At 46.3% G+C, this 26,944-nt stretch overlaps 1 protein-coding gene and 1 long non-coding RNA gene across 3 annotated transcripts in view; one reads left to right on the plus strand and one right to left on the minus strand.

The window, feature by feature from the left end:
* The window catches only part of JAKMIP1 (janus kinase and microtubule interacting protein 1), a 174,640-nt gene that overhangs the window by 90,308 nt on the left and 57,388 nt on the right, over window positions 1–26,944 (plus strand). For both annotated transcript variants that reach the window (XM_032254158.1, XM_032254157.1), the window contains exons 3-5: window positions 6,357–6,851; window positions 23,423–23,632; window positions 24,086–24,205. In XM_032254158.1, coding sequence (XP_032110049.1) covers window positions 6,357–6,851; window positions 23,423–23,632; window positions 24,086–24,205 — 825 coding nt within the window. The remainder of the gene's footprint in view (window positions 1–6,356; window positions 6,852–23,422; window positions 23,633–24,085; window positions 24,206–26,944) is intronic.
* Window positions 4–20,923, minus strand: LOC116534057. Its single transcript, XR_004261570.1, has 3 exons — window positions 20,912–20,923; window positions 5,097–5,104; window positions 4–104 (listed from the first exon to the last, which is right to left on the minus strand). It is a non-coding gene; the product is annotated as an uncharacterized LOC116534057 (long non-coding RNA).

Consider the following 26,944-nt stretch of genomic DNA (forward strand, 5'->3'; position numbering starts at 1 on the left):
GCTGGTGCCAGCTCAGCAGCAGCTGAGTACTGTTGTCCCTGGGGCCTGTGTGGAGAGCCTGTTCCAGTGCCGAGGGTGGGCACTTCACCTCACTGGCCTGCGGCCTGTCCCTTTGCAGTACAGACACTGCTGAGCAGGAGTCCTGACCCCACCAGTACTTGCTGTGACCTTGGACAAGCCGCTGAACACCCCATGCTTTGATTTCTGTTACCTGCAAGATGGGGGATGTTAAAAGAAAAATGTTTGACAAATTTAGTTTAGCAGAGTTTGAGTAAAGAACGATTGGAGGATGGGGCAGTCCCCAGAACATAACAGGTTCAGAGGAACCTGCATGTGGTCATATGGCAGTCATTATGGGGACAGAAAACAGAAGAGGTGCTGAGGCCACTCGATTGGTTACAGCTTGATCCTCGATACACGGGTCACCTGTGGTTTACTGATGCTCAGCTGCTGTGATTGGCTGAGCCTTGGCTGTTTGTTTAAAAATGCTCCTAAGTCAGGCTTTCAGTTAGTTTGCCTGCTAAGTTAGGTTGCAGTTCATTATATGGGAACTCATGCATGAAGGCATCCTCAGGTTACGTCTAGTTTAATTCAGCAGGGTCATGACAGTACCAGCTTTTCCTAAATTCCACAAGGAAGGAGGGCACAGTGAGGCATGTCTGACTTCCCCCCTTCCCATCATGGCCTGAACTAGTTTTTCAGGTTAGCTTTGGAATGCTCTTGGCCAAAGGGAGGGATCTGTCCGTTCAGATGGTCAGGAGGCTTCGAATTTTATTTTTGATCTATGCTGCCTTGTGGTCTTGTAAGCCTTGTACGTGCTTTTTCAGACACGATGGGGCTGTGGTCTGGACTCAGGACTCTACTAGGTAAAAAGCTCGGAGCAGAGCTGGCCCTGCACATGAGCTACTTTCCTCTCTCCTAGGGCAGATTTGAGCTGGTCAGGAGCTGGTCAGGACAGTGCCTGTTTGGATGCTGGGAGTCTAATTAAAGCACAGGCTGTCACAGAGGGGAGGGGCACAGGCTTTCTAGGCAGACCTGGCTTCAAGCCTCAGCTTGTCCCTTAACTGGTCTCATGATCTTGGCCAGGTGATTAAAAGTCTCTGAAACCTCTGTCTTCTCATCTGACACCAGCTATTATGGTGTAATAATGGCTGCCTGGTTTAAGATGGTCATGAGGATCTGGTTAATGGATACAATAAAAAGCCCAGTCAACATCTGGTGCCCAGGCTCAGCTGCAGTCCTGTTTGGTGGCCTGGTTCTGACTTGGGTGGGCTTGAGGGCAGAACAAGCCCAGGGTTCTGTGATTCCAGAGAGGAGCCACCAGCCAGGCTGCGGACAGAAAGGGGATGGAGACGCAGGCTTGCTCCTAGATGGCTTGAGCAGTTGAGGGTCTACCTGAAGCCCTGAAGGTGCCCTCCAGCTCCTGCTGTAGCACCTGGAGCGATGGGTGGAGGCTGCTTGGGGGATTGCAGCAGGCGTCTCTGTCTTGTTGAGCTGGGACTCAGGCCTTCAATGGGGTGATGGGCCAGATCCAGCTCCCAGGTGGGGATAGGGCTGGGGCCTGGGCTCTGGCTCCAACCTCAGCTCAGGATGGCCACACAGAGCAGAGGCTGAGTTCTGGACCGGGAGCCTCGGCTTCTGGAACTTGATGATAGATGCACCTGTCTCCATCCCTAGGTGTTCAAGATTCCAGGTTGAGTGCATCCAGCCTGTTTTAGCCATGGAGTGCATCCAACCTGTTCACCCTTTAGCTAGGTCGAGAGGCCAGGTCACCTCCAGGGCTGGGGCTGAATGGCTGGGGCTGCAGGGGCTGGGAGCCTGTATCTGGAGGTAGCAACAGCATCTGTGGTAACAGGGAAAGCTGCTCACTCACACCACACTGCCTGGGCTCCATCCTGTCTCCACCACCAACCCTGCCTGGAGGTCTTATAAGCTGTGTAACCCCCTGTCTCAGTTTTCCCATCTGTAGATGGGACCTCTAATGTGTCTGCCTTCTGATTTGTTTGAGGAATGAATGAGACAGTCACACACAGGGCCCGAGGCTGCCTGTTATACTCTCACATGACCATTAGGGTGACATTTACATGACTACTGTGCAGATAGCACCAGGTGCTTTAGAGGGTGTCATGACCCTGGCAGTGACCTGAGAGGTCAGATGTGCCTTCCCCCATGTTACAGATGAACAAGCTAAGGTTTGGAGAGGGCAGGGACTTGCCCAGGTATGTTAGCTTGCCAGGGCTGCCATAACCAATTCCCACAGATGGAGCGGCTTAAACAACAGATGTTTGCTGTCTCACAGTCCTGGAGGCTAGCAGCCACAGATCCAGGTGTTAGGACTGGCTCCTTCTGAAGCCTCTCTCTTTGGTTTGGAGACGGCTGCCTCCTCCCTGCGTCTTTGCAGGGCTTTATCCTCTGTGTGTATCCATGTCTGTATTGCTTCTTCTACTAAAGATTGCCTAATCCAGGCAAATTGGATTAGGGCCCACCCTAATGACCTTATTAGGATCTGTCTCCAAACACAACTAATCTTGAGGTCCTGGGGGTTAGCACTTCAACATATGAATTTCAGGGGGACACAGTTTAGCCACACACACGAGACCAGCACATTAGGTGGTAGTGATGGGTTGAAAGCCAGGCCCACGGAGACCCCAGGCTGGGCCTCCCCATTACCAGGCTGCCTCCATGCCTCTGGGACATGTGGCAATTTCGACTTGGATGTACCCTGGCTACTTATTTTCTCAATCCAGCCATCCCGGTGGCTCCTTCAGGTTGGCTTTACCCATCTGGCTGGGGGGAGAATTTCAATTCTCTGAGAATTCAGGAATGTGCTTATTGACTGATACAAAAAGCATACATGCAAACTTTGCAGTGTTACTGCAAAGCATTGACGTGTTACTTTGATATGATCTCATAATTGCCATCAATGTCCCATTTAAAGTGCTGGCATTTTAGCAAAGCATCCCTGTTGAACCCTGTAGGATGAGGGAGGGTGGTAAATGTGTCTGTTTATTCATCAGTGAGCCCCCTGCACACGTGCTCTGTGCCTGGGATGAGTGAGAAGTGTTTAGAAGTAATTCAGAAACAGCCCCTGCCTTCAAGCCAGATGGGTACAGAGGCTCACAGGAAACCAGCAATATAGCAGCCCTGGGCACATTGCATTAGAAAATGGTGCATGGGGAAGCAGAACCCAAGGCTTTACAGAGGCAGTTTTGTATTTTTTTTTTTTTTTCTTGGAGCATTTCCTTACTTTCTGGCATTATAAGATGCCCCAGGCTCATCTGTATAGTACATACCGCAGCCCTAGCCCCAGCAATTTTTCTATGGAGTCCTGGTTCCTTTTATTGGAGAATGGCGTTAGCAACCAAGATCTGAGCACCAGGCGTGCTCATTGCTGCTGGGGTGTCATTGCTTCTAGGCCCTCTCAGCAGCCAGAACAAGGAAATATATGTGTATACCGACCTGCATATGTACACATACCTGTGACATCTATATCCATACAAAGTTAAACATGAGTTCTTACAGATGTCCCTGATACTAAGCCACTGCCACATGGATCACTTCGGCCTCCTCATGCTTGTCTGCAAGCTGTCACTCCAGGTTGGAAACCTGGCTTCCCATCTGCCACCCACTTTGTTCAACACTATATATGTATGATGGTTTCAGAGTAGTTAACGTGTACCCATGTGGTTAGAGGGCCTTGAGCATGGAGGGTGTGGTGGGGAGGGTTACTGCAGGTGGCTTAGGCAAGGACAAAGTGGGGAAGTGGCCAGGCCTGGACATGGAGACCCAGCCATGCCAGATTGAATGAGGATGGGGATAGAAAGAGACGAGTCTGACTCACTCTCTGAGTGGGAGTGGCAAGTGAGGGTGGTGCTGGTGGTTCAGATAAATTCATGCCAGCCACTCTGCCCCTAGGGCATGCTCCCTCTCTCAGCCTTTGTGCTGTGGCTGTATGTAGAGTCCACGTGCTGAGGAGCAGTTGGCTTGGGTGCCTCTCACTTGGGGAATAGCTTGGAGGCACCTGGGGGTAAAGTGCTTGGGGCTTTTTTTGGCCTGCTCAGCTGGATGGAGTGCTTGAGGGGAGTGCTCCATGCACATCAGGGGCCACCCCAGCCTCACTCTGCTCCCTCTGTCACATAGGTCATGTCACTGGGCTTGGCCCTCAGCAGCTTTGGGCAGAGCTGGTGGGATCAGGCAGGGCCGTGTCCCCAGGCCCCTGCCTCTCTGTCACCATGCCGGCCCTACACACTTGCATCACCAGCCTCAGCAGCACCTCTGCCCCTCCCAGGAAGCATCCTGTAGACCCCCTGGGCTGCCCTGCATAGGCCTCTGCCCAGCCTTCCATGTTCTTCACTCCCTTTCCGCCTGTGACTGTCTCTCGAGGGCTGCCCACACCCGACGTGCAAAGTCAGAACCACAATAACAGACTTCCATTCATCCACGCACAGTCGCCTCATCTTCCTCCTCCCAACGGGCCTTTGAGGGGCCACTATTGACATCCCTGTTTCCTACTAGAGGAAACTGGAGCTCGGGAAGATTGTGTAGCCAGGGTTCTTCAAAGAAATAGAACCAATAGGTTGACACACACAGATACACACACACACACATACACTCACAGTGTGAGAGGTTGTTAGTTTTAAGGAATTGGCTTATGCAGTTGTGGGGCTGGCAAATCAGAAATGTGTAGGGCAGACCAACAGGCTGGAGATTCGGGCAAGGGCTGATCTTGCAGCCTCGAGTTTCGGAGCAGTCTGGGGGCAGAGTTCCTTCTCCCTCAGGGGACCTCAGTCTTTCTCTTAGAGCCTTCAGCTGATTGGATGACGCCCACCTACATTGTGGAAGGCACTGGGCTTCACCCTGAGCCACTGATGTGAATATTCGTCTTTTCTAAAATATACCTTCACGGCCACACCTGGACTGGTGTTTGACCGAACGACTGGGCACTGTGCCCAGCAAAGTTGACCCACAACATCAGCCACCACAGAGGTAGAGATATTTGCCGCAGGAAACACAGCTCGTCAAAGCAGATCAGGATCTCACTGGCTCTGACCCTGCTGACCCCAGAAGGCTGTTGGAATTGACCAGGGACTTAAGACAGTGTTGCCTCACAGGAGGGGGAACAGTCAGAAACATTTTGTCTATAACTGGGACAATTGTGTTAAATGCTTAATGTTAAATGCTTGCTGCTACTAAATCCACCAGGAAAAGATGCTGATTGCTGCCACCAGGGTAAGGTGGGCAGAGAGTGGACTGGTCGCCTGGCTTCCTTCCCATGACTGTGTCTGGTGAAAGGAGATGTTGGTCTTGTGTGTTTGCCTGAGTTGGTTTTCTTTGCTTCTCTCCCTGTTGCTGTAAGTAAGGATTTACTGATACTCAGGGGTCATTGGAAAACTTCTCACCTAACGTTCATGTTAACATGTTACTATGCTAGCTACAGAGTGGTCTGGGGGAACACGTTGCCATTTTCCCTGGAAGCAGCTTGTCCATCAGAGGCAATTCATTTCAGGTCTTCAGAGACGACAGAATTCAGGAAACAGCAGCTTGACAAGCATTCCTGTGGAATGTGTTGAGTGATATTTGAAACAAAAAGGTTAAAGAAAGCGTTTTGAAGTGTTTTAAGAACACACTCCCTTGGGACATTTTATAAGTAACGTTTTGAATTGCTGAAAAAATGGTTAGGCTCAAGGCGGGGTGGGTTGCCTGCCAGTAGCAGGACCCTCATCCCTCACCCCAGGCAGGGACCCAGACCATCTCTGAGCCTTGGTTGCCTCATGATAAAACAGAAGTGGGGGTGAGGGGGGAGAGAGAGAGAGAGCGCTACCTCCTTCCCAAGACTGTGAAAGGTTAATGTGGCAATGTGGGTGATGCATTGGTGTCCCCAGCCCATCTCAGGACCCTGCTCAACAAGAATGGTGCCCCCACCCACTGCCCCCCCCCCCAAGACATAGAAGCCTGGTCTGTCTTGTCCAACTCCAGAGTCCATGCATGGGGCCCTGGATATGCATTTCTGGTTTAAAATCTTTTGGGTCTTGGTGATGGTTTCTGCAGGGTGCGTTCTGTGATTTAGCAATTGTCCTTCTTTATATATCTGCGACCTGGAACAGATGTCAAAGGCTTGAATGCCTTCCAACATCTTCAGAGGGTTTCCACCCCCCAGGGAAAACCTCAGGAAACTAGCAGGAGAGATTCTAGGTGGCGCTGGCAGGACGGTGAGGCCTGCAGGGCATTGTGGAAGAGGGAATCCTTGGGAACGTGGGCCCAGGTGGGTCTCTGGGGCACGGGGAGGCTATGGCCAGCTCTCCCAGGTGTGACCCTGACCCTGATCCTGACTGGCTCTCTCGCCGCTCTGGCTGCAGGTGGGCAAACTGCGCGAGCGGCTGCAGGAGGCGAAGCTGGAGCGCGAGCAGGAGCAGCGGCGGCACACGGCCTACATTTCCGAGCTCAAGGCCAAGCTGCACGAGGAGAAGACCAAGGAGCTGCAGGCGCTGCGCGAGGGGCTCATCAGGCAGCACGAGCAGGAGGCGGCGCGCACGGCCAAGATCAAGGAGGGTGAGCTGCAGCGGCTGCAGGCCACGCTGAATGTGCTGCGCGACGGCGCGGCAGACAAGGTCAAGACCGCGCTGCTGACCGAGGCGCGCGAGGAGGCGCGCAGGGCCTTCGATGGAGAGCGCCTGCGGCTGCAGCAGGAGATCCTGGAGCTCAAGGCCGCGCGCAAGCAGGCGGAGGAGGCGCTCAGCAACTGCATGCAGGCCGACAAGACCAAGGCAGCCGACCTGCGCGCCGCCTACCAGGCGCACCAAGACGAGGTGCACCGCATCAAGCGCGAGTGCGAGCGCGACATCCGAAGGCTGGTATGTGCCGCCCCCTCCCCAGCCAGCGCCCGAGCTCGCAGCCTTCCCTCCCTGCACGCGTGGGGGAAATGCGCAACTCCGAGGACCTGCTCGGCCCCAGGCATTGTTCAAACCACTGGGCCCCCAGCTACGTCCCTGCAGTCTTGGGTGTGATAAGGAGGCTTTGGGGCTGAAGGGAAACAGCTCAAATAACAGTTTCCCCATTTGTCAAAGGAGCTTAGTGGAGACTAGCCAGGGTTGTTGCGAATGCATCGTGATCGCAAATCTAAGTGCCGGGCATTTATTGATTCATTTACTTCATCAGCCAGGAGCAGATTTCCACCTTCCAGGTAAGAGGCCGGCCAATTGGCTGCAACAACAAGGGAAAAACATAAATTGCAAATAGTCCTGTTTGGAAAGGTACTGGAGATCTGCGGAGTGTGGAAGAGCTAAAATTTCAAAGGGAAGGGGAAAGAGCCCTGCCTAGGTGGCCTGAGTTGCCACCTGCTTTCTTCTCTGGGGGCATCTGTGGATTCTGGGTGTGGGCTGAAGATTGGATGTCCTAGGAGAGACGAGTAGGACTTTTTGCCATCTCAGGGTGGGCATTAAACAATGGAAACCAGAGGAGCCCCGCCTAGGCCAGCTTGCTGCACAGGAAACCTGCCTGAGTTCTGGAGTGATGGGGGAGGCCGGTGAGCCCAGCTGGAAAGGCAGAGTACAGCTCCCATGCCCTCACTGGACGTAGGAGACAAAGGGAGGGGGCCAGCCAGAAACACATGAGGAGTCTGCCCCTCAGGGCATTTGTCACACTTTGGAGCTGTGTGGGGCAGGAGGCTAAGAAGTAAAGTAAGCTGAGATTTTCAGACTGGATCAAACAATAACAGTGATATTTACAAGAGAGACATCTTAATTATGAGGACATGGTGACATTGAGCATAAGAGGATGGGGAGAGATACATTGTACAAACACTTCCCCAAGGCGCAGTTGGTCTGGCTGTGTTAATGGCTCTAAGGCAAGAAGTGATACTAAAGACACAAAGGGACAGTACTTAATAATAAAGGGTCAGTTCAGTGGGAATGCATTCAATAAACAAAACCTCCAAATGTATAAAAGAAAAAACTATCAAAACTAAAAGAAGTAGACAAATCCACAGTCATAGTTGGGGACAAACACACTTCTGTCAGCAAGCAGTAGAACACAGACAAAAAAATGAATAAAGATATGCAAGATTTCACCAACACAATTAACCAGCGTGAACTTACCTGACAGAGCACTCAATTCCACAACTGTAGAATACTGTGGACATGACGTACTTCTGTCAAAATAGACGACATTTCAAACTTTGTGGGTTGTAATTAGTCCTTAGAGCAAAACATGTTTTAGACAAAAAGAAGAAATGCTGAAAATGAAGCATCCAAGCTTCCATCTCAAAAAAGAAAACAGCAAATTAAACTCCAGAGAGTAGAAGGAGGGAAATTTTAAACAGCAAGAAACACTGAAATAAAATCAATAAAGAAAATCAACAAATTCAAGAGTTAATTAAAATTTATGAATTGGCAAACATTTAGCAATATTGATAAAGCAAAACAGAGACAGTAAGTTACCAATATCAAAAATGTAAAGGGGGAAATACCACAGCTCCTACAGACAATAAGACCACTGGAAACAGCATATGCCCATAAACTTGAAACCTCGATAAAATGAACACATTCCCTGAATAAGCACAATGTACCAAAACTGACACTACATAGAAAATTCTCAGTAGTCCTATAGCTTTTCCTATGAAGAAAGGCCCAGACCTAGATGGCTTCACAAGTAAATTCTTTTAAGTATTTAAGGAAGAAATAAAACTAATTCTAGCCAAACTCTTTCAGAAAATAGAGAAATAGAAACATATTTTGACTAACTCATGAAGCCAGTGTAACTCTGATTTCAAAACCAGTAACATTACAAGATAAGGCAACTTTTGGATTACCTGTTATGAACATAGATACAAGAATACGAGCAAGATATTAACATATCAAATCCAGAAATATATAGAAAGACTAATAAGTCATAACCCAGCTGTGTTTATTCTGAGAATACAAAGATTGGCTTAATATTCTAAAATCGGTGAATATAATTCAACATAATAATAGGATAAAAGAGAAAAAACCCGTATGGTCATCTTAATAGATGCAGAAAAATCTGTTGATAAAATTCACCTTCATAATATAAACTCTCAGAAAACCAGGAATAGAATGGAATTTCTCTAATATGATAAATGGTTCTATCAAAAATCTATTACAAGCAATATACATAATGATAAAATATTGAACATTTCCCACCCAAGTTCAAGGTCAAAGAAAATGTTCACTATTACCACTTCTATTCAACATAGCACTGGCCGGGATGTCAAATACAAAAGGCAATAAAATAAAAGTTCTAAAGATGGAGAAAAAAAGGAAAGCTCATTCTTTGCGGTGTTATGGTTGTGATGTAGAAAATCTAAGAGACCTGTTTTAGTTAATTACTGTTGCTATAGCAAAATAACACAGAGTGGGTAATTAGTATGTAATAGGAATTTATTTTTTATCATTCTGAACGTTGGGAAGTCCAAGATCCAGCCACTGGCAAGTTCAGTATCTGGCAAGAGCCCAGTTTCTGCTTCTCAGATGGTACCTTGAATGCCATGTCCTCACATGGCAGAAGGAATGGAATGACAGAAGAGAGGCAGGCAGCTCATATTTCTCTTATAAGGTCACTAACCTCCTTCATAAAGGCTTTGCCCTCGTGAATTAATCACCTCTTAAAGGCCCTAACTCTTAGTACTATCATATTGGTGATAAGTTTCAACATATGAATTTTTGTGGGATGTATTCAGAACATGTCATGACCCTACAAACTATTAGAATTAATAAGTGAATTTATCAATGTCTATATATAAAAGGTACATACACAAAAATAAATTGTTTCAATATGTTAGCAGTGAACAAGTAGAAAATGAAATTTAAAAAAATATCATTTACAGTAGAGCACCAAAAAATTCAAATACCTAGGAATAAATCTAATGTAAGTTGTGTAAGATGTCTCCCTTGAAAACTATAAAACATTGCTGAGAAAAATTTAAGGAGATCTAAATCAATGGAAAGGGATACCATTTTGATCGATTAGAAAACTTAGTAGAGATATCAGTTTTTCCATGATTGATCTACAGATTCAGTGCTATCTCTTACCAAAATCTCAGCAGACTTTTTTTTTTTTTTTTTTTTTTTAAACAGAGTCTTGCTCTGTTGCCTAGGCTGGAGTGCTGGGATTACAGATACCCACCACCATGCCTGGCTATTTTTTTTTTTTTTTGTATTTGTAATAGATTTCATTTTCTACGTCTTGGCCAGACTGGTCTCAAACTCCTGATCTCAAGTGATCCACCTGCCTTGGCCTCCCAAAGTGCTAGGATTACAGATGTGAGCCACTGAGTCTGGTCCCCAGCAGATTTTTTAAATGCAGACATTGGCAAGCAGATTCTAAATTTGATGTAAAAATTGAAAAGTTGTGGAATGGCAGTATTGAAGAAGAAAAAAATTGGAGGTCTCATGTAACCTATAACAAACTTTATTACAAAGCTACTGTAATCAAGACAGTAAGGCTGAAGGTTAGAGAGACAGGTCAGTGGAACACAAGAGTCCAAAAGTACATCTACATGGTATGTGCAAAAACATACTATATATATAGTGTTTTGTGTCTATATATACACACACATATATACACACTTACATATATATAGTGTGTATGTGTGTATATCTAGACACATACACACTATAGAATGTACATATACATATATACACACTATATAATGTGTACGTGTATATATGTACATACACTATATATGTGCGTGTATATATGTGTGTGTGTGTGTGTGTTTGTGTATATATATATATATATATACACACACACACACACACATATATAGTATGAAGTCTGTATCTTACTATCCACAAAGATTAATTCAAAGTGGTCCATAAACCTACATGTAAAAAGTAAAATAATAAAGCTACTAGTAGAAAACAGACTATTTTCATGATCTTGGGACATGGTAAATATTTCGTAAGCAGGACACAATACACTGTTTACATAAATATACTATTCAGAGAGAGCTGTACATGGGACATGAAAAGGCAACAATAAAAGAGAGACGAGGCAAATTACAGAATGGGAGAAGAGACTTTCAGTACCTATACCACGAAGAGCTTTTGTGCAGATTATAAAAACAACTATAAAACAATGTGAAAAATAACTCAATTAAAAATGGGCAAAAACTTAAAAGAATATTTCAAAAACAGGAAAATTAAAAGACTAACAAATATGTGAAAAAGTGTTCAACGTCATTGATCATCAGAGAACCACAGTACAATTACAACTAGATATAAACTCTCATCCGCTAGAATGACTAAGAAAACCCCAGACAATAGTAAATGTTGGCTAGCATGTGGAGGAATGGGTACTGCCATTCTGGTAGGACTGTAAAATGGTATAGCCACTGATAAATGGTTTGGTAGTTTCTTAAAAAGTCAAACATAAGTACACTTACGAACCCTGTAATTCTACCCCTGAGGATCTACCCAAGAGCAGTGAAAAGACATATGTACATAAAAACTTGTACATGAATGCTCATAGCAGCATTTTAGTAGTCAACAAACGGGAAAAGCCCAAATGTTCATCAGTTGGTGAGTGGATAAACGTGGCATATCTGTATAACACAATGTGATTCAACAATAAGAAGGTATGAAATATTGATATATACTACAATATCAATAACATTTCTGGATGTCAGAAACATTATGCTAAATGATAGGAGCTAGCCACAAAAGACCTCATATTGCATGCTTCCATTTATATGAAATATTCAGAATAGCCATATCTACAGACACAGAGAGTAGGTTAGTGGCTGGGGGGAACTAGTTGGAATGGAGATTGGCTGTAAATGAATATGAGGGATCTTACTGGGTGAGGAATGTGTTCTAAGACAGATTATAATGATGGTTCCACAACTCAGCAAACTTACTAAAAATGGGTGAGGTTCATGATATATAAATTAAACTCCAAAATGTTTAAAATAAGAAAAATTGGAAATTTAAATAGGATTGATTAAAGTTTAATGGTGGATCTTGTATTTGCACTTAAAAAGAGCATATTTATAAGAGGAAGAAAAACACATAGTGAAACAACACTGCCCAGGAACCAGGATGGCTAAATAAATAAATAAATAAATAAATTCATAGTCAGGAATGATGGTAATACCAAACAACCCCAGACTGTCCACTTGAGTGGCTGTGACAGTGAAACCTTTGCTTTCTGGTTTCAATGTACGTGGACTTTTGTTTTATGCACAAAATTATTTAAAATATTGTATAAAAATTACCTTTCTGCTATATGTATAAGGTGTATGTGCAACATAAATGAATTTCATGTTTAGAATTCGTCTCATCATCAAGATATTTCATCATGTATATGCAAATATTCCAAAATCCAAAAATCCTCAAATCTGAAACATTTCTGGTCCCAAGCATTTCGAATAAGGGACCCATACTCCCATTTTAGAGGGTAGAAGTTAAGTGGGAATCTTATACTCAGTCCCAGGCCATTGATCCTCTTTAAAAACTCAACTCTGAATGATACAGGATTAAAGCAATGTTCAATGGGATCTGAAAGTGAATTTGTTATAATGATAATGACAAATATTATTCTACCCTATTTCCCCACCAGAGTATTTTATGCACAGATGGCATTCAGTCCTTTAGAAAAATGGAGAGTGAAGACATAGCTTGGGAAGGGCTTTAAACAATGTGGCAGAGAGTTAATATCCTCAGTGTATTAAAAGTTTATCAAGTTTACAAGAGAAACAATGGGAATCTATAATTAGTCAAGGAATGGGATACACAGTTCACAAAGAAGAAAAGTAATGCTTATTAAATGTAAAGATGAGTTCAACCTCACCAGTCATGAAATGCAAATTAAAATAGCAGTATGCTATCATTCCCAATCAAATTAGCCAGGATTTTTTTTAAGGTGGTGTATAATTCAAGCATCAAAAGAGAAGACGGCAGGTTGTTCTCAGCTTCAGGGCCTTTGCACAGGTCCCCGTGTCCTCAGCCAAGGGTGCTCTGCCCCCGATCTTTGCATGGCTGGTTCTTTCTCACTGAGTGCCTCCCACCTCAGTGTCCCCTGTGCAGGGAGGCCTGCCTGAGCGTCATCTAGACCAGCCCCAAGTCACTCAGTTACTGCCACCTTTTCCCATCCTTGCCACAGCACTTCTCCTCTGGTATTTTTAGCTGTCTCTGATTGTTTCTTGCGTGGTTCCCCCACTAGGATCCAAGTTCTATAAGGACAGGGACTGAGTCCGTCTTGTTCGCTGTGAAAGCCCAGAGCCTCTGTAGTGCCCCTGCCTCTGTGCAGACAGCAGCTTTATGCATGCTCCTGCCCTTTAGTGTGCTAATTCCACTTCTAGGAGTCTACCGAAGGAAATGTACAAAAGCATGCACAAAATCTTATGTACAGATCAGATGGTGCCATTTGTGTTCTGCCAATGGTCTATTGCATCCTCATTTGATGCCTCGAATTTCTGAGTCAGGAAATGACTCAGGCATTTATGTCAAGCTAGAGGGACTTGGGAATGTGAACACAGAAGGTTAAAACTGAAAAAACAGGATGCATGGCTGCAAACACAGTACTCTGTCTTGCAGATGTAGAAGGAGGGGAAGCTGGTGACAGGCTGGCAGGGGCTGCCTCTGGATGCTGACATCATGGGGGTTTCTGTTTCCTTCTCTATTCTTCGTTGTATTTTTAATTTTCCTTCCTTCCTTTCTTCTTTCTTTCCTTTCTTCCTTTCTTTCTCTTGGTCTCTCTCTCCCCTTCCTTCTTATCTTCCTTCTTTCTTTCCCTTTTTCCTTCCTTTCTTCCTTCTTTCCTTCCCTTCTTCCTTCCTTCATTCCTTCTTTTTCTTTCCTTTTCTTTCCCTCCCTCCCTCATTTTCTTTCTTCTTTCTTTTCTTCCCCTCTTCCTTCCTTAGCTTCTTCTTTCTTTCATTTCCTTCTTTCTTTTCTTTCACTCCCTCCCCCCACTTCCCTTCCACCCTCCCTCCTTTCCTCCTTCCTTCCTACCCTGCCTCCCTTCCCTCCTTCTTCCTTTTTTTCTTTCTATCTTTTTTTTTGACAGGGTCTTGCTCTGTTGCTCAGGCCAGAGTGCAGAGGTGCAATCAGAGCTCACTGTGGCCTCAACCTTCTGGGCTCAAGCAATCCTCCCACCTCAGTCTCCTGAATAGCCAGGACCACCACGCCCAGCAAATTTTTTCTATTTTTTTGTAGAGACAAAGTTTCTCCGGGCTGGTCTTGAACTCCTGAGCTTAAGCAAACTTCCCACCTCTGCCTCCCAAATTGCTGGGATTACAGGCATGAGCCACCGCGTCTGGCTGTATTTTTCATTTTCTATAATGGATCTGCATTCCTTTCCTAATAAGGTTTAAAGCTTTATTTTTAAAAGAGTGCCATTGTTGGGAAATAGTTTGACAAGGTGGGAGGAATCAAGGCATGGCTTAAGGCCTTGGGCCCTAGGATATCACCTAGGAGAAGGGGGGCCCATGGGCCATCCTAGGCTGGGTGCCTGTTTACTCCCAGGACTGTCTGCTGAGCCCCTTCACTGGGGCCCAGCTGTATTCTCAGTGTGATTCTTCCTGTTGGTTGGGTAGGAGTGGCTCATTTCTGGCCTTCTCTGTGGCCCTTTCACATCCAGCTTGAGGCATCTGTGAGATAAAGGAGACTGTTTTCTTTCCTTTTTTTTTGCCAGAAAACCATGGAAGAGAGGCTATATATTTTCCGGGCACTCCATTTGGTGAGCACCTGCTGTGAGCTAGACCCAGAGCTAGCACAGATTGTTTGAGATTTTATTTTATGCTTTGATAAAACCATAATGATTGTTTTTAAAACTCATGAACTGAGAGTGGCATGTGTTCGATGCATGTTCCCTGGATAGATGCCTGCTGGGCTAGTCTTCAGGGGAGTTGGGGGGGTGGTGCTGTGGCCAAAACCTGCATGGCCATCTGCAGGGAGCCTGCAATCTACAGTGGTGACAGGTGACACCCTCTCCCATGTGATCTCAGCTTGGGAGGTAAAGGGCAGGACATCTGGGGACTGCCTGGCCCAGCTTGGGCAGCGGAAAGGGGGGAAGATGCAGCCTCCCTGAGTGGGTGGGATTCTGGAGCCCTGCCCATAGGTTGACTAGAAACATTGAATGGTGGCGGGTGGAGGCACCGGGCCAGGACGTGTCCCCCCACCGATTTCCACAACCTGCAAACCTGGCTCCTTTGAGGAAAGTGACCTTTTCCCAAGTAAGCATCATTCCCCTCTGGAGACAAGATACTTTTCAGGGCATGGCAGCCACACCTCCCTGTACAGATGGCCATCATTCTTTGTAATACAGGAGTTGTCTGGTTTAGGACCCTGTGTTTAAGAGACTGCTGACCTTTATGAGGCGACTGTTTTGCATAAGAATTTGAGTAATTGTTTCTGAAGCTGTCTTTCTGGGACAGCTCATTGGGTGGGTTATCTGCCTTGGAAGCAGCAGCGCATGACCTGCACTTGCTGCCAGTTGCTGCCTGTGAATAGTAAGCAATCAGTTTAATGGGAGCTGGACAGTGTTTCTCATATCCACGGCAATGGAATTTGCTGTCAATCAGAACGGCCCTAGAACACACAGAGCTCCGAGTAGGAGGACAGTTCCCTCTCGATTGAATACTTACTTATTGAGTTATAGAGAAAAATAAGACATAGTTCCAGTCAGCGAAGAGCTTACAGTTAACAGGAGTGTGAGCAGATGATTCTAGCGTGGGCAGGGCAAGTCAGTCACGGGACCATACAAGCCAAAGAGGCAGCAACAAAGAAGAGGATGTGGCCTCTTCTGTGGGTAGATGCAGGAGTCATGTCACAGAGAAAGTGAGGTCTGGGCTGGGTTTTGAAGGATGCATAGGGGTTCGTTAGGTGATCCCATGCAGAGGGAGAAACACTGGTAAAAGTTTGGAAGTAATAGGGGCGTGATGTGATCATTTTGACCATATCTCTAAAGTAGTCATGGTGATATCTGATACTTGGATTCCCAGTAAAATACAAAATGAAAATATAGTGGAATCTTGTTGTCAAGTACTGGAGACTTTATTTTCTTCCTTTTAATGAAAGTTTTAAAAGTGTGAAATATTTTTGGCAAAAGGAGGAGCAATGAGATCACGAACACTGTGTGCCTACCACACAGCAGATGAAGCATCGCAGGTAGAATCGAGGCCCCTGCACTGAATCTGGGGGAATGATTCCCAGGAATGCATTTCTGCTTCTATCTCCTATGCATGTGATGATCACCAATACAGTGGGTCTGCACGAACACTGAAAAGGTTTTCTATTCTCTGCCTTCTGATGACTTGGAGTCAAGGACCCTCTCAGAAGGGGCCATGCTTCCCTGCAGACCTCACCATGGTGTGCACTGAGAGCTTCAATGGCAGAGTAACGGTGAAGGGTATTTTGCTTCTATTCTGTCTTTTCTTCCTATAGACTTCATAGCTGGGCAGAATAAATAATGTTCTCTCAATGTCTTGAAACCCACCTCTGCCAAGCTCCGTGCATCCCCAGAGGAGCAGGAAGGGGGTGTGGCCATGGGGAGTGGAGTCTGCCCTGCCGGGCAAGGGCGGGGGGTGCGCTTGGGTGACCTCTCCGGCGTTGGTACACAGGTCCATTGGCAGGAAATGGTTCTTTGCCCAGTGTCTCATTTTGTAGTACAGGAAGGAGATTGGGGAAAGTGAATGACTTTAGAGAGCAGAAGTGCCTGTACCCACACTGGTCCTCCTTCACTGACAGTACAGGGCTCCTCTGCATGCAGGTCGTGGACTGGCTGGGATTCCACCACACCTGGAGCTGCTCTTCAGGTGAGGATGACTGGGAGGGAGGAGGCAGGACACCTCATGAAAGGCACTGAGGGCATTTCTGGGGAAGAAGGGAGTACTCTCTTAAAAAGTCCTGATGATTTGAGGATATATTCATTTATTCCCCACCCTCATTATCTGAAAGACTCTGAGATTCCCAAGGTTCTTAGAACTGAGAGCATCCTGGGGAGGTATTGAGTGTCCCTGCAAGGGGAAGTGTAAGTTGGGGCTGAGGGTGCTCTGTGGGAGATGAGATGCTGGAAGAGATTTTGGGACTGGAGGCAGGTGACAAGACAGCCTTTTAAAGTCCTCATCCAGCTACAGCCTGGGTCCCACAGTTGGTGGCAAACCCCCAGTTCATGCCTTGACCCCATACTGTGCCAAGAATGGCAGAAGAGATGTGTCAGTTTAAAATTTCTAATGTATAGACAGTGCAAGCACACCAATGCTGAGTTCTTAGAAACAGCCTCCAGCCCCTTTTCTCTATCATGTGTGTTCACGTGTGAGTGTTCAGGGGAGACGTCATCACATGGTGGGAAGAGAAGCCTTTGGAGAGAGACTGACTTGGGTGGTTCTGGGCTCCCCCTTTGTTTGCCATGTGACCCTGGGACAGGTGGTCACTGTCTCCAAGTCTCTAGCACCTCACCTATAAAATGGGGTTATTCCCACATCTGCCCAAAGTTAGAATTAAACAAGCAAATGAGCTAAAGCATCTAGCAGCTTATAGTTTCCATAATAGGATACCTGTAAAATGCGTTCCTCTGTTATAGGAAAATTGTATTTGTAAAAGAAGAAAAATGGGGAAAACTCCCCTGTGTATTTGCACAAGAGACAGATTGAGCTTAATTTAAAATGTGCCAGAGATCCAGTATCATAAAGGCTCCATTTCCGTTTCAATGCCAAACAAAAGTCTCCCCCATTCAGGTATCTCAGTGTGTGGATGGTTTTCACCCAAAATGGCCCACTTAGGAGAAGGAGTGAAAAGAACAATTGTCCATTTCTCCTATTCACCCACACCCTCTCTGATAAATGCCACTCCTTAAGCAAACCTGTTGCCCATGGCAACACATTCAGAAGATGGGCTGCTGGTTTCATTTCTTTGTTAGTTGGTTTGGATTAGAAGTGCAAGAAGGCTTTTAGACTTTTGTCTACACATTAGGATGCCTCTTAGTAAAAGAAAAGAAGAAAAGGTGATCATCGTTAACATGGGATAGTGACAGTCTAGTTTAAGGTGGTTGTGGTCAACATGGGGCAGTGATGCTCTAGTTTAAGGTGGTTATGGTCAACATGGGACAGTGACACTCTAAGGTGGTTACGGTCAATATCGGACAGTCACGCTCTAGTTTAAGGTGGTCATGGTCAACATGGGGCAGTGACGCTCTAGTTTAAGGTGGTTATGGTCAACATGGGACAGTGACACTCTAAGGTGGTCGTGGTCAACATGGGGCGGTGACACTCTAATGTGGTCATGGTCAGTATGGGGTAGTGACACTCTAGTTAAGGTGGTTATGGTCAACATGGGGCGGTGACTCTCTTGCTTAAGGTGATTGTAGTCAACATGGGGCAGTGACACTCTAAAGTGGCTATAGTCAACATGGGGCAGTGACGCTCTTGCTTAAGGTGATCACAGTCAACATGGGGCAGTGACGCTCTAGTTTAAGGTGATTATGGTCAACATGGGGTGGTGACACTCTATGGTGGCCGTGGTCAACATGGGGCAGTGACACTAGTTTAAGGTGGTTATGGTCAACATGGGCTGCTGACACTCTAGTTAAGGTGGTTCTGGTCAACATGAGGCCCCCAGCTTTCCCCTCAGAAGGGGCTCTGAGGTGTGGCCCTGATCCTCATGGTCTCCCATGCCCATGGAACACCATCACATCTTTGTCCAGATTGGCAGTGGGCAGGTGGGTGAAGAAGGGTGTGTGGACTTCACTTGAGAATGCTTTTCTTTTTAGAAGTCCCTCACACTTCCACTTCCACCTCTCTGGCCAGAGCGTACTCAGCTGTGCCTGCTGCAAGGAGGGCTGGGAAATGTCGCCCCCTATTGCATGCCCTGCAGCTTCTGAGAAACCATGGTGTGGTGCTCTGTTAGTTTCCTGGGGCAGCTGTAACAAAGTACCACAGGCTCAGAGCCTTTTAATAATGACATTTATTTCCTCTACAGTTCTGGAGGCCAGAAGTCCCAAATCAAGGTATCGACCAGGCTGTGCTCCTTTTGAAGGCTCTGGGGTGAGAGTTTTTTGTGGCCTCTTGCAGCTTGCGGTGTGGCCGGCAGTCCTTGGCATTTCTTGACTTGCAGTTGCACCCCTTCAGTCTCTGCCTGCACATGCCTTCTCCCCTGCGTGTCTGCGTCTTGTCCTCTTCTTTTAAGGATGCCAGTCCATGGGTGTAGGCTCCGCCCTCACCTGGTATGATCTCATCTGAATTTGCATCTTCATTTCCTCTGCAAAGGCCTTATTTCCAAGTAAGGCCACATTCTGGTTTTTGGGGTAGATGTAACATTTTGGGGGATACTATTCGCCCCATTACAGGTACCAAGAATTAGAATGGATGTTGGCCTCTGCTTTCATCTTTGATTCCCCCAAACTTTGCAATAAAGTGGAGCTCACCAAATCAGTCATGGGTCGGTGGGCTTGTTTTCACTGAGATGCATTTCCTGGTGGACTTGACTGCTGAGAAACGACTGGGCTCTGTTCCTACAGGGCAGAGGGGACAGTGAGGGCTTGGAGAGGACAGTCTGAGTTTGAGTCACGGTTCTGAGGCCAACTAGAGCATTCGCACATTCCTCTTTATGAACCTCAAGTTTGTGTGTATCTTGGGGTAAATGATGTCCACTTTAAGGATCTTTTAAAGACTCAAGAGTGTCTCTTAAGTACAAATTATTACCTACTCATGCTAGCATTAAGAGAGGAGTGATAACCAACATCAAGTTTGTCATTCTTTCTGGAACGCTGTTGATTGAGATTATTTTGGTTGCAAGTGACAGAAATCCCATATCAAACCAGCTTAGGCTATGGGAATCTGTTGGCTCTTGTAACTAAAGTCATGGGATTTGCTGTAGGTGCAGCTCCAGGTGCCCTAATGATGTCACCCAGGATCCCGGGTTATTGGACTCTGCCCTGCCTCCCGCTGTGTCATTCCCAGGTTGTGGGCTCTCATGTTGTGCTGGGGAGATGCCACCACCATGCCAGGTCCTGCGTTCTTACTCCACATATCCCAGGGTCCCTTTCTTAATTCCTAAGGAAAAGCAGGAGGATCCTGGCACCACCCTTCTCTGGCCATCAGTTCTGATTGGCTTGTGCATCTATCCCTGAAGCAATTACTGTCAGGACAGGCACACTTGGGTGGCTTGAGCCAATGGGGGACTGCCCTGAGAACTTGCAGTGGTCTTGGTTTCACCCCTTTTCTACTGCATATGCTGAGACTGAGCGTGTGGGAGGAGGGGAAATTGATGCAGGAAGGAAGCTGAAGGATGTCCCGCAAGGTGAGCAGTTCTAGGAAGCTGGGGATCTCCTCAGGGTCCTGAGGGCAGTGAGGTAGGATCACTAAGAACTCAGCTTGTGATCCAGTAAACGGTGAGTGTGCCTGCCGCTTGCCATATGAGCTTGGCCAGTCTCTTAACCTCTCGGGTCTCAGGACTCCTGCTGGCTCCAGAACGTGTTCTGCATTGGCCATCCGTCCGTTTCTAGATGCCATCTCTCCTGTTTGAGAATGTTTTCTAGGAAATTTTCTAGTGGTGTCTGAAGCAGAAGCCTTTTGTCTCACTTACCAGGACAATGGGGGGTTGGTGTTCTACCAGGTGGAGAATTTGAGATATCTTGCTCCAGATGATGCTGCCTTTTGTGGCAAGCTAGTGGAAGGCAGTGGTGGGGGCTTCACAGCGAAGCTGATGCTGAGGGGCACAGGCGAGAAACCTCCCTTACCGGTGATGGACAGGCTGTTACCTTGCAACATCCTCAACTATCCCTACCAATTTCCCTTGCTTTGATGCTATTTTTTTTCCCTCCTAGCACAAATCACTTTCAATCACTATGATGCCTGCTTGTTTATTATGTTTATTGCCTCCTTCCCCCTCCCGCTGAATAGAAGCTCCCAGAGTAGGGAGTCTGATCTGTTTTTCTCACTAACGTTTCTCAGCACCCATGGATAGTGCTCAGCTCAGTATGTGTTGAATTAATGAAAACGTGCTTGAGTGGATTAAATGAATGAACTCCTTCTGCATAATTCTTTCTGCTTCCGGGTTGGCATCTACATTGGCAATGGTGTTTTCAGCATGTTTAAAGATTCCTCCTGTGGAATGGACAGCATTCCTACCCGTTTGGAAGCTGCCATACTTGGGATTTGGGATTTGGCCCAAGGAGGTAGATGCTGATGGATCACCACCAGGGGGAGCAGTGGGCATGTTCAGCGGCTGCTTAGGAGAAACTGCACCGGGCACCTATTGGAGGGGCCAGGAGATCATCCCGGCTGATGGAAATACCTTTTTGCCTTCCAAAGAAAGTGCCTCAGAGAGCTCTTAAGTACAATTTAGTACGTAGCTCACAACTAGCATGTAAGAGAGATGTGATAACCTCCGGCGAGTTTATTGTTCTTTCCTGACTCTACGTCAATTAGGATTCTTTTGGTTGCAAGTGACGGAAATTCCACATCCCAACTGTAGCACTGTGGCACTTGACTGGTAAACCTCTCAGTCTGGAACCTAGGGGTACCATTTCCTTTCTTCTCTCATCTCTATGATTTTTTTTTTTTCAGTTTTTAGTGGTCTTTTAAAATAAAATAGCCTCATGTTCCCTAGGGGCTAAGAGATTAACGGTGGCAGCGAACACCAGTGGCAGGCTTGCAATATGCCAGGTGCTGAGCCAGATTCTCTCCATGGTTGCTGTAAAGCTCCCCAGCAACTAGACAGAGTTGGTTCTAAAGTCTTCTTATTGTCCACATTTTACAGAGACAGAAGCTGAATCAGAGAGGTGCCCAACTTGCCCAAAGTCATATGGCAAGGGTTGGGGGGTGGGTAGGATTTTAGCTTGCTTCTCTCTGCTATCAGAACAGGGTCCTTAACCCGAATTCTTTGCTGTGGCAGTCATGTCTGAAATCAAGCTATATGATTTAGAAGTAAGAGCTTTGGATTTTAATCCACTGAAATGTAAACTGCTACATGAGCTGGTTGAGCAGGAAGAGACTTTGTGTCAGTTTCCCTGAGGCCCCTGTAACAAATGACCTCAAACTTCATGGCTTAACATGACAGAAAAAGTGTTCCCATACAGTTCTGGAGGCCAGGAGATTGAAATCATCATGTCTGCATGACCACATTTCCCCCTAAGGCTGTAGAATAGGATCCTTCCCAGCCTCTTCCTGCTGCTGGTAGAACTTGAGTTCCTCTGCTTGAGGCCGTGTCCCTCCAGCCTCTGCCTCTGTCCTCACACAGCCTTCCCCTCTGTCTCTCTCTTCTGCTGTCATAAGGACACCCGTCATAAGTCCTCACCCTGCTCCAGGATGACCTCGTCTTAACTGATTGCACCTGCAGTTACCCTCTTTCCAGATAAGATCCCATTCTGAAGTTTCAGGAAGGGCATGGGTCTCGGGGGGCTTCTGTTCAACTGGTGCAGGGCCCTCACTGGAGCATCCAGAAAAAGCCAGAGTGGGTGACCTGGGGCTGACACTTCCTCCACACACTTTTTCGGTGTGGTTTCCACACTGTTACCTGTGTGGAATGTGTTCAACACTGTGTTGAGCCTGTGTCCTCTGACACTCTGTCGTGGGAAGGCTGGACAAGACAGCCCTGGGGTGAGCTGAAGATTAAGTTCAGGTTCGTATGTGGAGAGGCCGTGGTCCCTCTGAGATCCAAGCAGAGGTGTCAAGCAGCCAGCTGGTTCTGTGACTGTGGAGCTCACAGAGAAGCCACGGCTGGGTGTGTGTTTCAGATTTGCTGCAGATGTGGGGTTGATGCCGTCAGGGAGCACCTGACTGCCTGGGAGAGGATACAGAGTGAGAAGAGGCCCAAGCCTTGGAAACTCTGCTCTTCAATGGCAGCCAGAGCAAGACAGCCTGTGAAGAAGATAGAAACAGAAGTGGCCTTGGGGAGAGGGAGCAGGAGGTCATGAGTCAGGGGGTGACGGGGTCAGACGCTGGTGAGGAGTCAGGGCAGGAGAACAGAAAATTGTCAGGTAGGTTGGGTGGCCAGGAAAGCACTGGTGACCTTAGCAGGAGCTATCTGGTGGTGGGGGTTGGGGAGCTGTGGCCAGGCAGAAGAGGGTCAACGACTGAGAGGGAGACATGGGCTTGGAGACGGGAGAGAAGCCAACTCTGCCAGGAAGCTGAGCTGCAGAGGCCCGGCTGGAGGCTGGTAGTGTTTTGTTTTATTTTATTTCATTTAGGTGAGAGAGACAGGAGCATACACAGATGTCAGTATGTGTGTCAAGTTGAATCTGTCCATGCTTCAGCCCCTAGCTCTGTCTCCTTTGTCTTGGGGGAGTGACTGAACAGGCCACGGGCTGCAGGCTATGCTTGCTCTGCATCCAGAGTACTGAATTCAGTTGACCCAGGCCAGAGACACTGCTTTGACCTTCCCCTGGGCCTAAGGCCCCAGGCAGGGGAGAGATTTCCTTGGTCACGAGCCCCTAGGGTTAACTGCTTATTCTTTCTCCTTTACAGATGGATGAGATCAAAGGGAAAGACCGTGTGATTTTGGCCTTGGAGAAGGAACTTGGCGTGCAGGCTGGGCAGACCCAGAAGCTGCTTCTGCAGAAAGAGGCTTTGGATGAGCAGCTGGTTCAGGTCAAGGAGGCCGAGCGGCACCACAGTAGCCCAAAGAGGGAGCTCCCGCCCGGGATCGGAGACATGGTGGAGCTCATGGGCACCCAGGTGAGGGGCGGCAGCTTGTGGAAGACTCGGGCTGGTTCCCCCTCCCCGTTCATTTTTCTACGGGAAATTATTCTGGTCAGCTTGCCACAAAGGACATTGAAGCAGCATGTATTCATTCATTCATTCATTCACTCAGTATTGGAGGGGATGTTATGAATTCTTTGTGCCGGACACTGTGTGAGGTGCCAGTGTGTAGTGACCTTTGTAAGAGATGCAGGGTGGGAGGGGGCCCAACCACAAGGTCCCCAGGGAGCCATAGAAGGGTTTGAAGTCTCAGTGGGCTTCTAGATGCAGTCTTCTGAAGGTGTGCAGTGTGCTTGGGTGTTCCCCACCTTGCTGTGTGGCATGCGGGCCCCTGAATAAGGATCTCACCCATTATGTCATGTGAATTTTCTAAGACTCCAGGAAGCTTCTTCAAAGTACATTTGCATCTTGACTTTTTTGTTTTTTTAGGATCAACATATGGATGAACGAGATGTGAGGCGATTTCAACTAAAAATTGCTGAACTGAATTCAGTGATACGGAAGCTGGAAGACAGAAATACGCTATTGGCAGATGAGAGGAATGAACTGGTGAGCAGCCTCTGAGAGAGATGGTGGCTCATAGGGTGCAAGGAAGGGGCCCTGGGTCCCCAGAACATGCCCTGCACAGAAAGTTAACACACAGGCCTTCTGGTTCTCTGAACTTTCTTTCTTTCTTCTTTTTGATTAAAAATCTAACACACACTCATTGAAGAAATCTCTTACTGCCATTTGTTTTTGCAGGAATTTATCTTTAGCAAACGATTGTAGAAGTTCTGGGAGAAGCATGGCGAGGATGTTCATTGCAGTGTTGTTTACATTAACAACCAAACCCAAAGCGAATCAAAAATTAAAAAACCAAAAAACCCAATTGTTCAATGGTAAAGCACTGGGCAGAGTGACTGTGGAATATTTATGCAATTAATTCTCTACTGTCATTAAGATTGGTGATGGAGACCCTACTTAATTGACATGGAAATGTGTTCATAGTAAATTAAATGAAAAAAATAGTTTACAGAACAAGAAAACATTGTCATCATCTTGGATATTAGAAGTTGTTCTTTTAGGTGGCATAATTATGGGTAATTTTAATTTGTGCTTATCTATTTCCTTTTTTGCATAAAATTTTATATACTTGTAAAATAAAACTTATACATTAATTTTTAAAATAACGATCATGGACTTCTGGTTAAAAAAGAAATCTCCAGTAAAAATAGCAATTTCATGAATACATTTACATTTTCTAGATAACAGCAAAACTAATTTTTATGTAATGGCAGTTGATACCTCAACTTCTTGACAGAGGCCTCATAATTTTTATGTTTATTCTAACTTTTAATGAAGGGAAGTATATCTGCAGAATGTTTGAAAAAAATGAGTGGTGAAAAGGGTCAGTATCACCTCTTCACAACTTTAACATGATCAAAATAAATTCACTTCCTTCTAGTATTTTTTTTTTTTTTTTTGAGACAGAGTCTTGCTCTTTTGCCAGGCTGGAGTGCAGTGGCATGATCTTGGCTCACTGCAACCTCCATCTCCCAGATTCAAGTGATTCCCCTGCCTCAGCCTCCTGAATAGCTGGGACTACAGGCGCGCGCCACCACACCTGGCTAATTTTTTGTATTTTAGTAGAGACAGGGTTTCACCATGGCCAGGATGGCCTCAATCTCCTGATCTCATGATCCACCGCCTTGGCCTCCCAAAGTCCTGGGATTATAGGCATCCTTCCAGTATTTTTAAAGGCATATTTTTATGGCTTTAATCAGACTGTACATCTAATACTATGTCTCTACTTTTCATTTAAATATTTATAAGCTCATAAATACTCATGAACTGCAAAATAGTTTACTGAGTGGATTAGGAAAAAACACAGGCTTCTGGAAACATGTCAGATCAGACTGAAGTAGTTAAAAGTAGAAACTGATAAGTTTGCCAACGCTTCAGTCTTTTTTTTTTTTTTTTTCTGAGACACTGTCTTGCTCTGTTGCCCAGGCTGGACTGCAATGATGCGATCTCAGCTCACTGCAACCTCCCCTCCCGGGTTCAAGCAATGCTTCTGCCTCAGCCTCCTGAGTAGCTGGGATTACAGGCACCCACCACAACACCAGCTGATTTTTGTATTTTTAATAATGACAGGGTTTCACTGTGTTGGCCAGGCTGGTCTTGAACTCCTGACCTCAAGTGATCTGCCTGCCTCAGCCTCCCAAAATGCTGGGATTACAGGCATGAGCCACTGCGCCTGGCCTCAATCTTAAAATCATGAGGTAACTACTGCTAGTTTGGGGTGGTTCTTACATGTTTTTAATGCTTAAATAAATACCTTGAAACCCACCAAGAGACTTTTTTTTTATTTTGTGGTTATGAATTGGGATTTCCGCCCGCCACCGCCACCACTGTGTATTGTTCTGCAACTTGCTTTTTTCAGTCTGTTGATCAATTACAGCACTTGCCATCAGTGCTTGAAGATCTGTCTGTGTCTTTTTACCAGCCGCTTGGTTGGTAGTCCATTGTGTGGGTATACCACGGTCGGTTCAACTCTCTTCCAAATGGTGGATCTTCAGACTGCTGCCGATTTCTGGATTTCTGTGAGGTGCCACATACCTATCATGTCAGCACTTTGGGAAGCCAGCGTGGTCAGATTCCTTGAGCTCAGGAGTTCGAGACCAGCTTGGGCAACAGGGCAAAACCATATCTCTAAAAATACAAAAAAATTTAATTAGCTGGGCACAGTGGTGCACACCTGCAGTTCCAGCTACTTGGGAGGGTGAGGTGGGAGACCACTTGAGTCCAGGAGGTCAAGGCTACAGTGAGCTGAAATCATGCCAGGGCACTGCAGCCTGGGTGAAAAAGTGAGACCCTTTGTTAAAATGACCCATGTCATAGTGCCTACCTCCTGTCTCAAAAAAAAATGCCATGTAGAAGATACATGTGTGTCTTTACTGACTTGAACCTTTATTTCAAATCAGTAAAGACACATGTATCTTCTACATGGCATTTTTTTGGGGGGGAGGTTTCTAGAAGTAAAATGATGGGTCACATGGTACATTTTATATTTCAGCCTATGGTATCAGAATATTTTTCCTTAACATTTACAGCCTGGGGAGTAAAAGCAGGGCTCTAGAGTCAGTCCCTTGTGTTTGATTCTTGGTGAAATCAAACCACCAATCTTTGCAGACATGTAAAGCATTCTTGGCACTTTCCTTGTGAAGTTGGTCCCATTGCCTCCTCCCTTTGGGCTCAGGTTCTTCTTTGTTTATAAAATGGGGATGGGGAAAGTTCCCCCTTCACACG

Source organism: Sapajus apella, unplaced genomic scaffold (genome assembly GCF_009761245.1).
Source record: "Sapajus apella isolate SASKATOON/1434 unplaced genomic scaffold, GSC_monkey_1.0 scaffold85, whole genome shotgun sequence".
In the NCBI taxonomy this organism is placed as follows: Eukaryota; Metazoa; Chordata; class Mammalia; order Primates; family Cebidae; genus Sapajus; species Sapajus apella.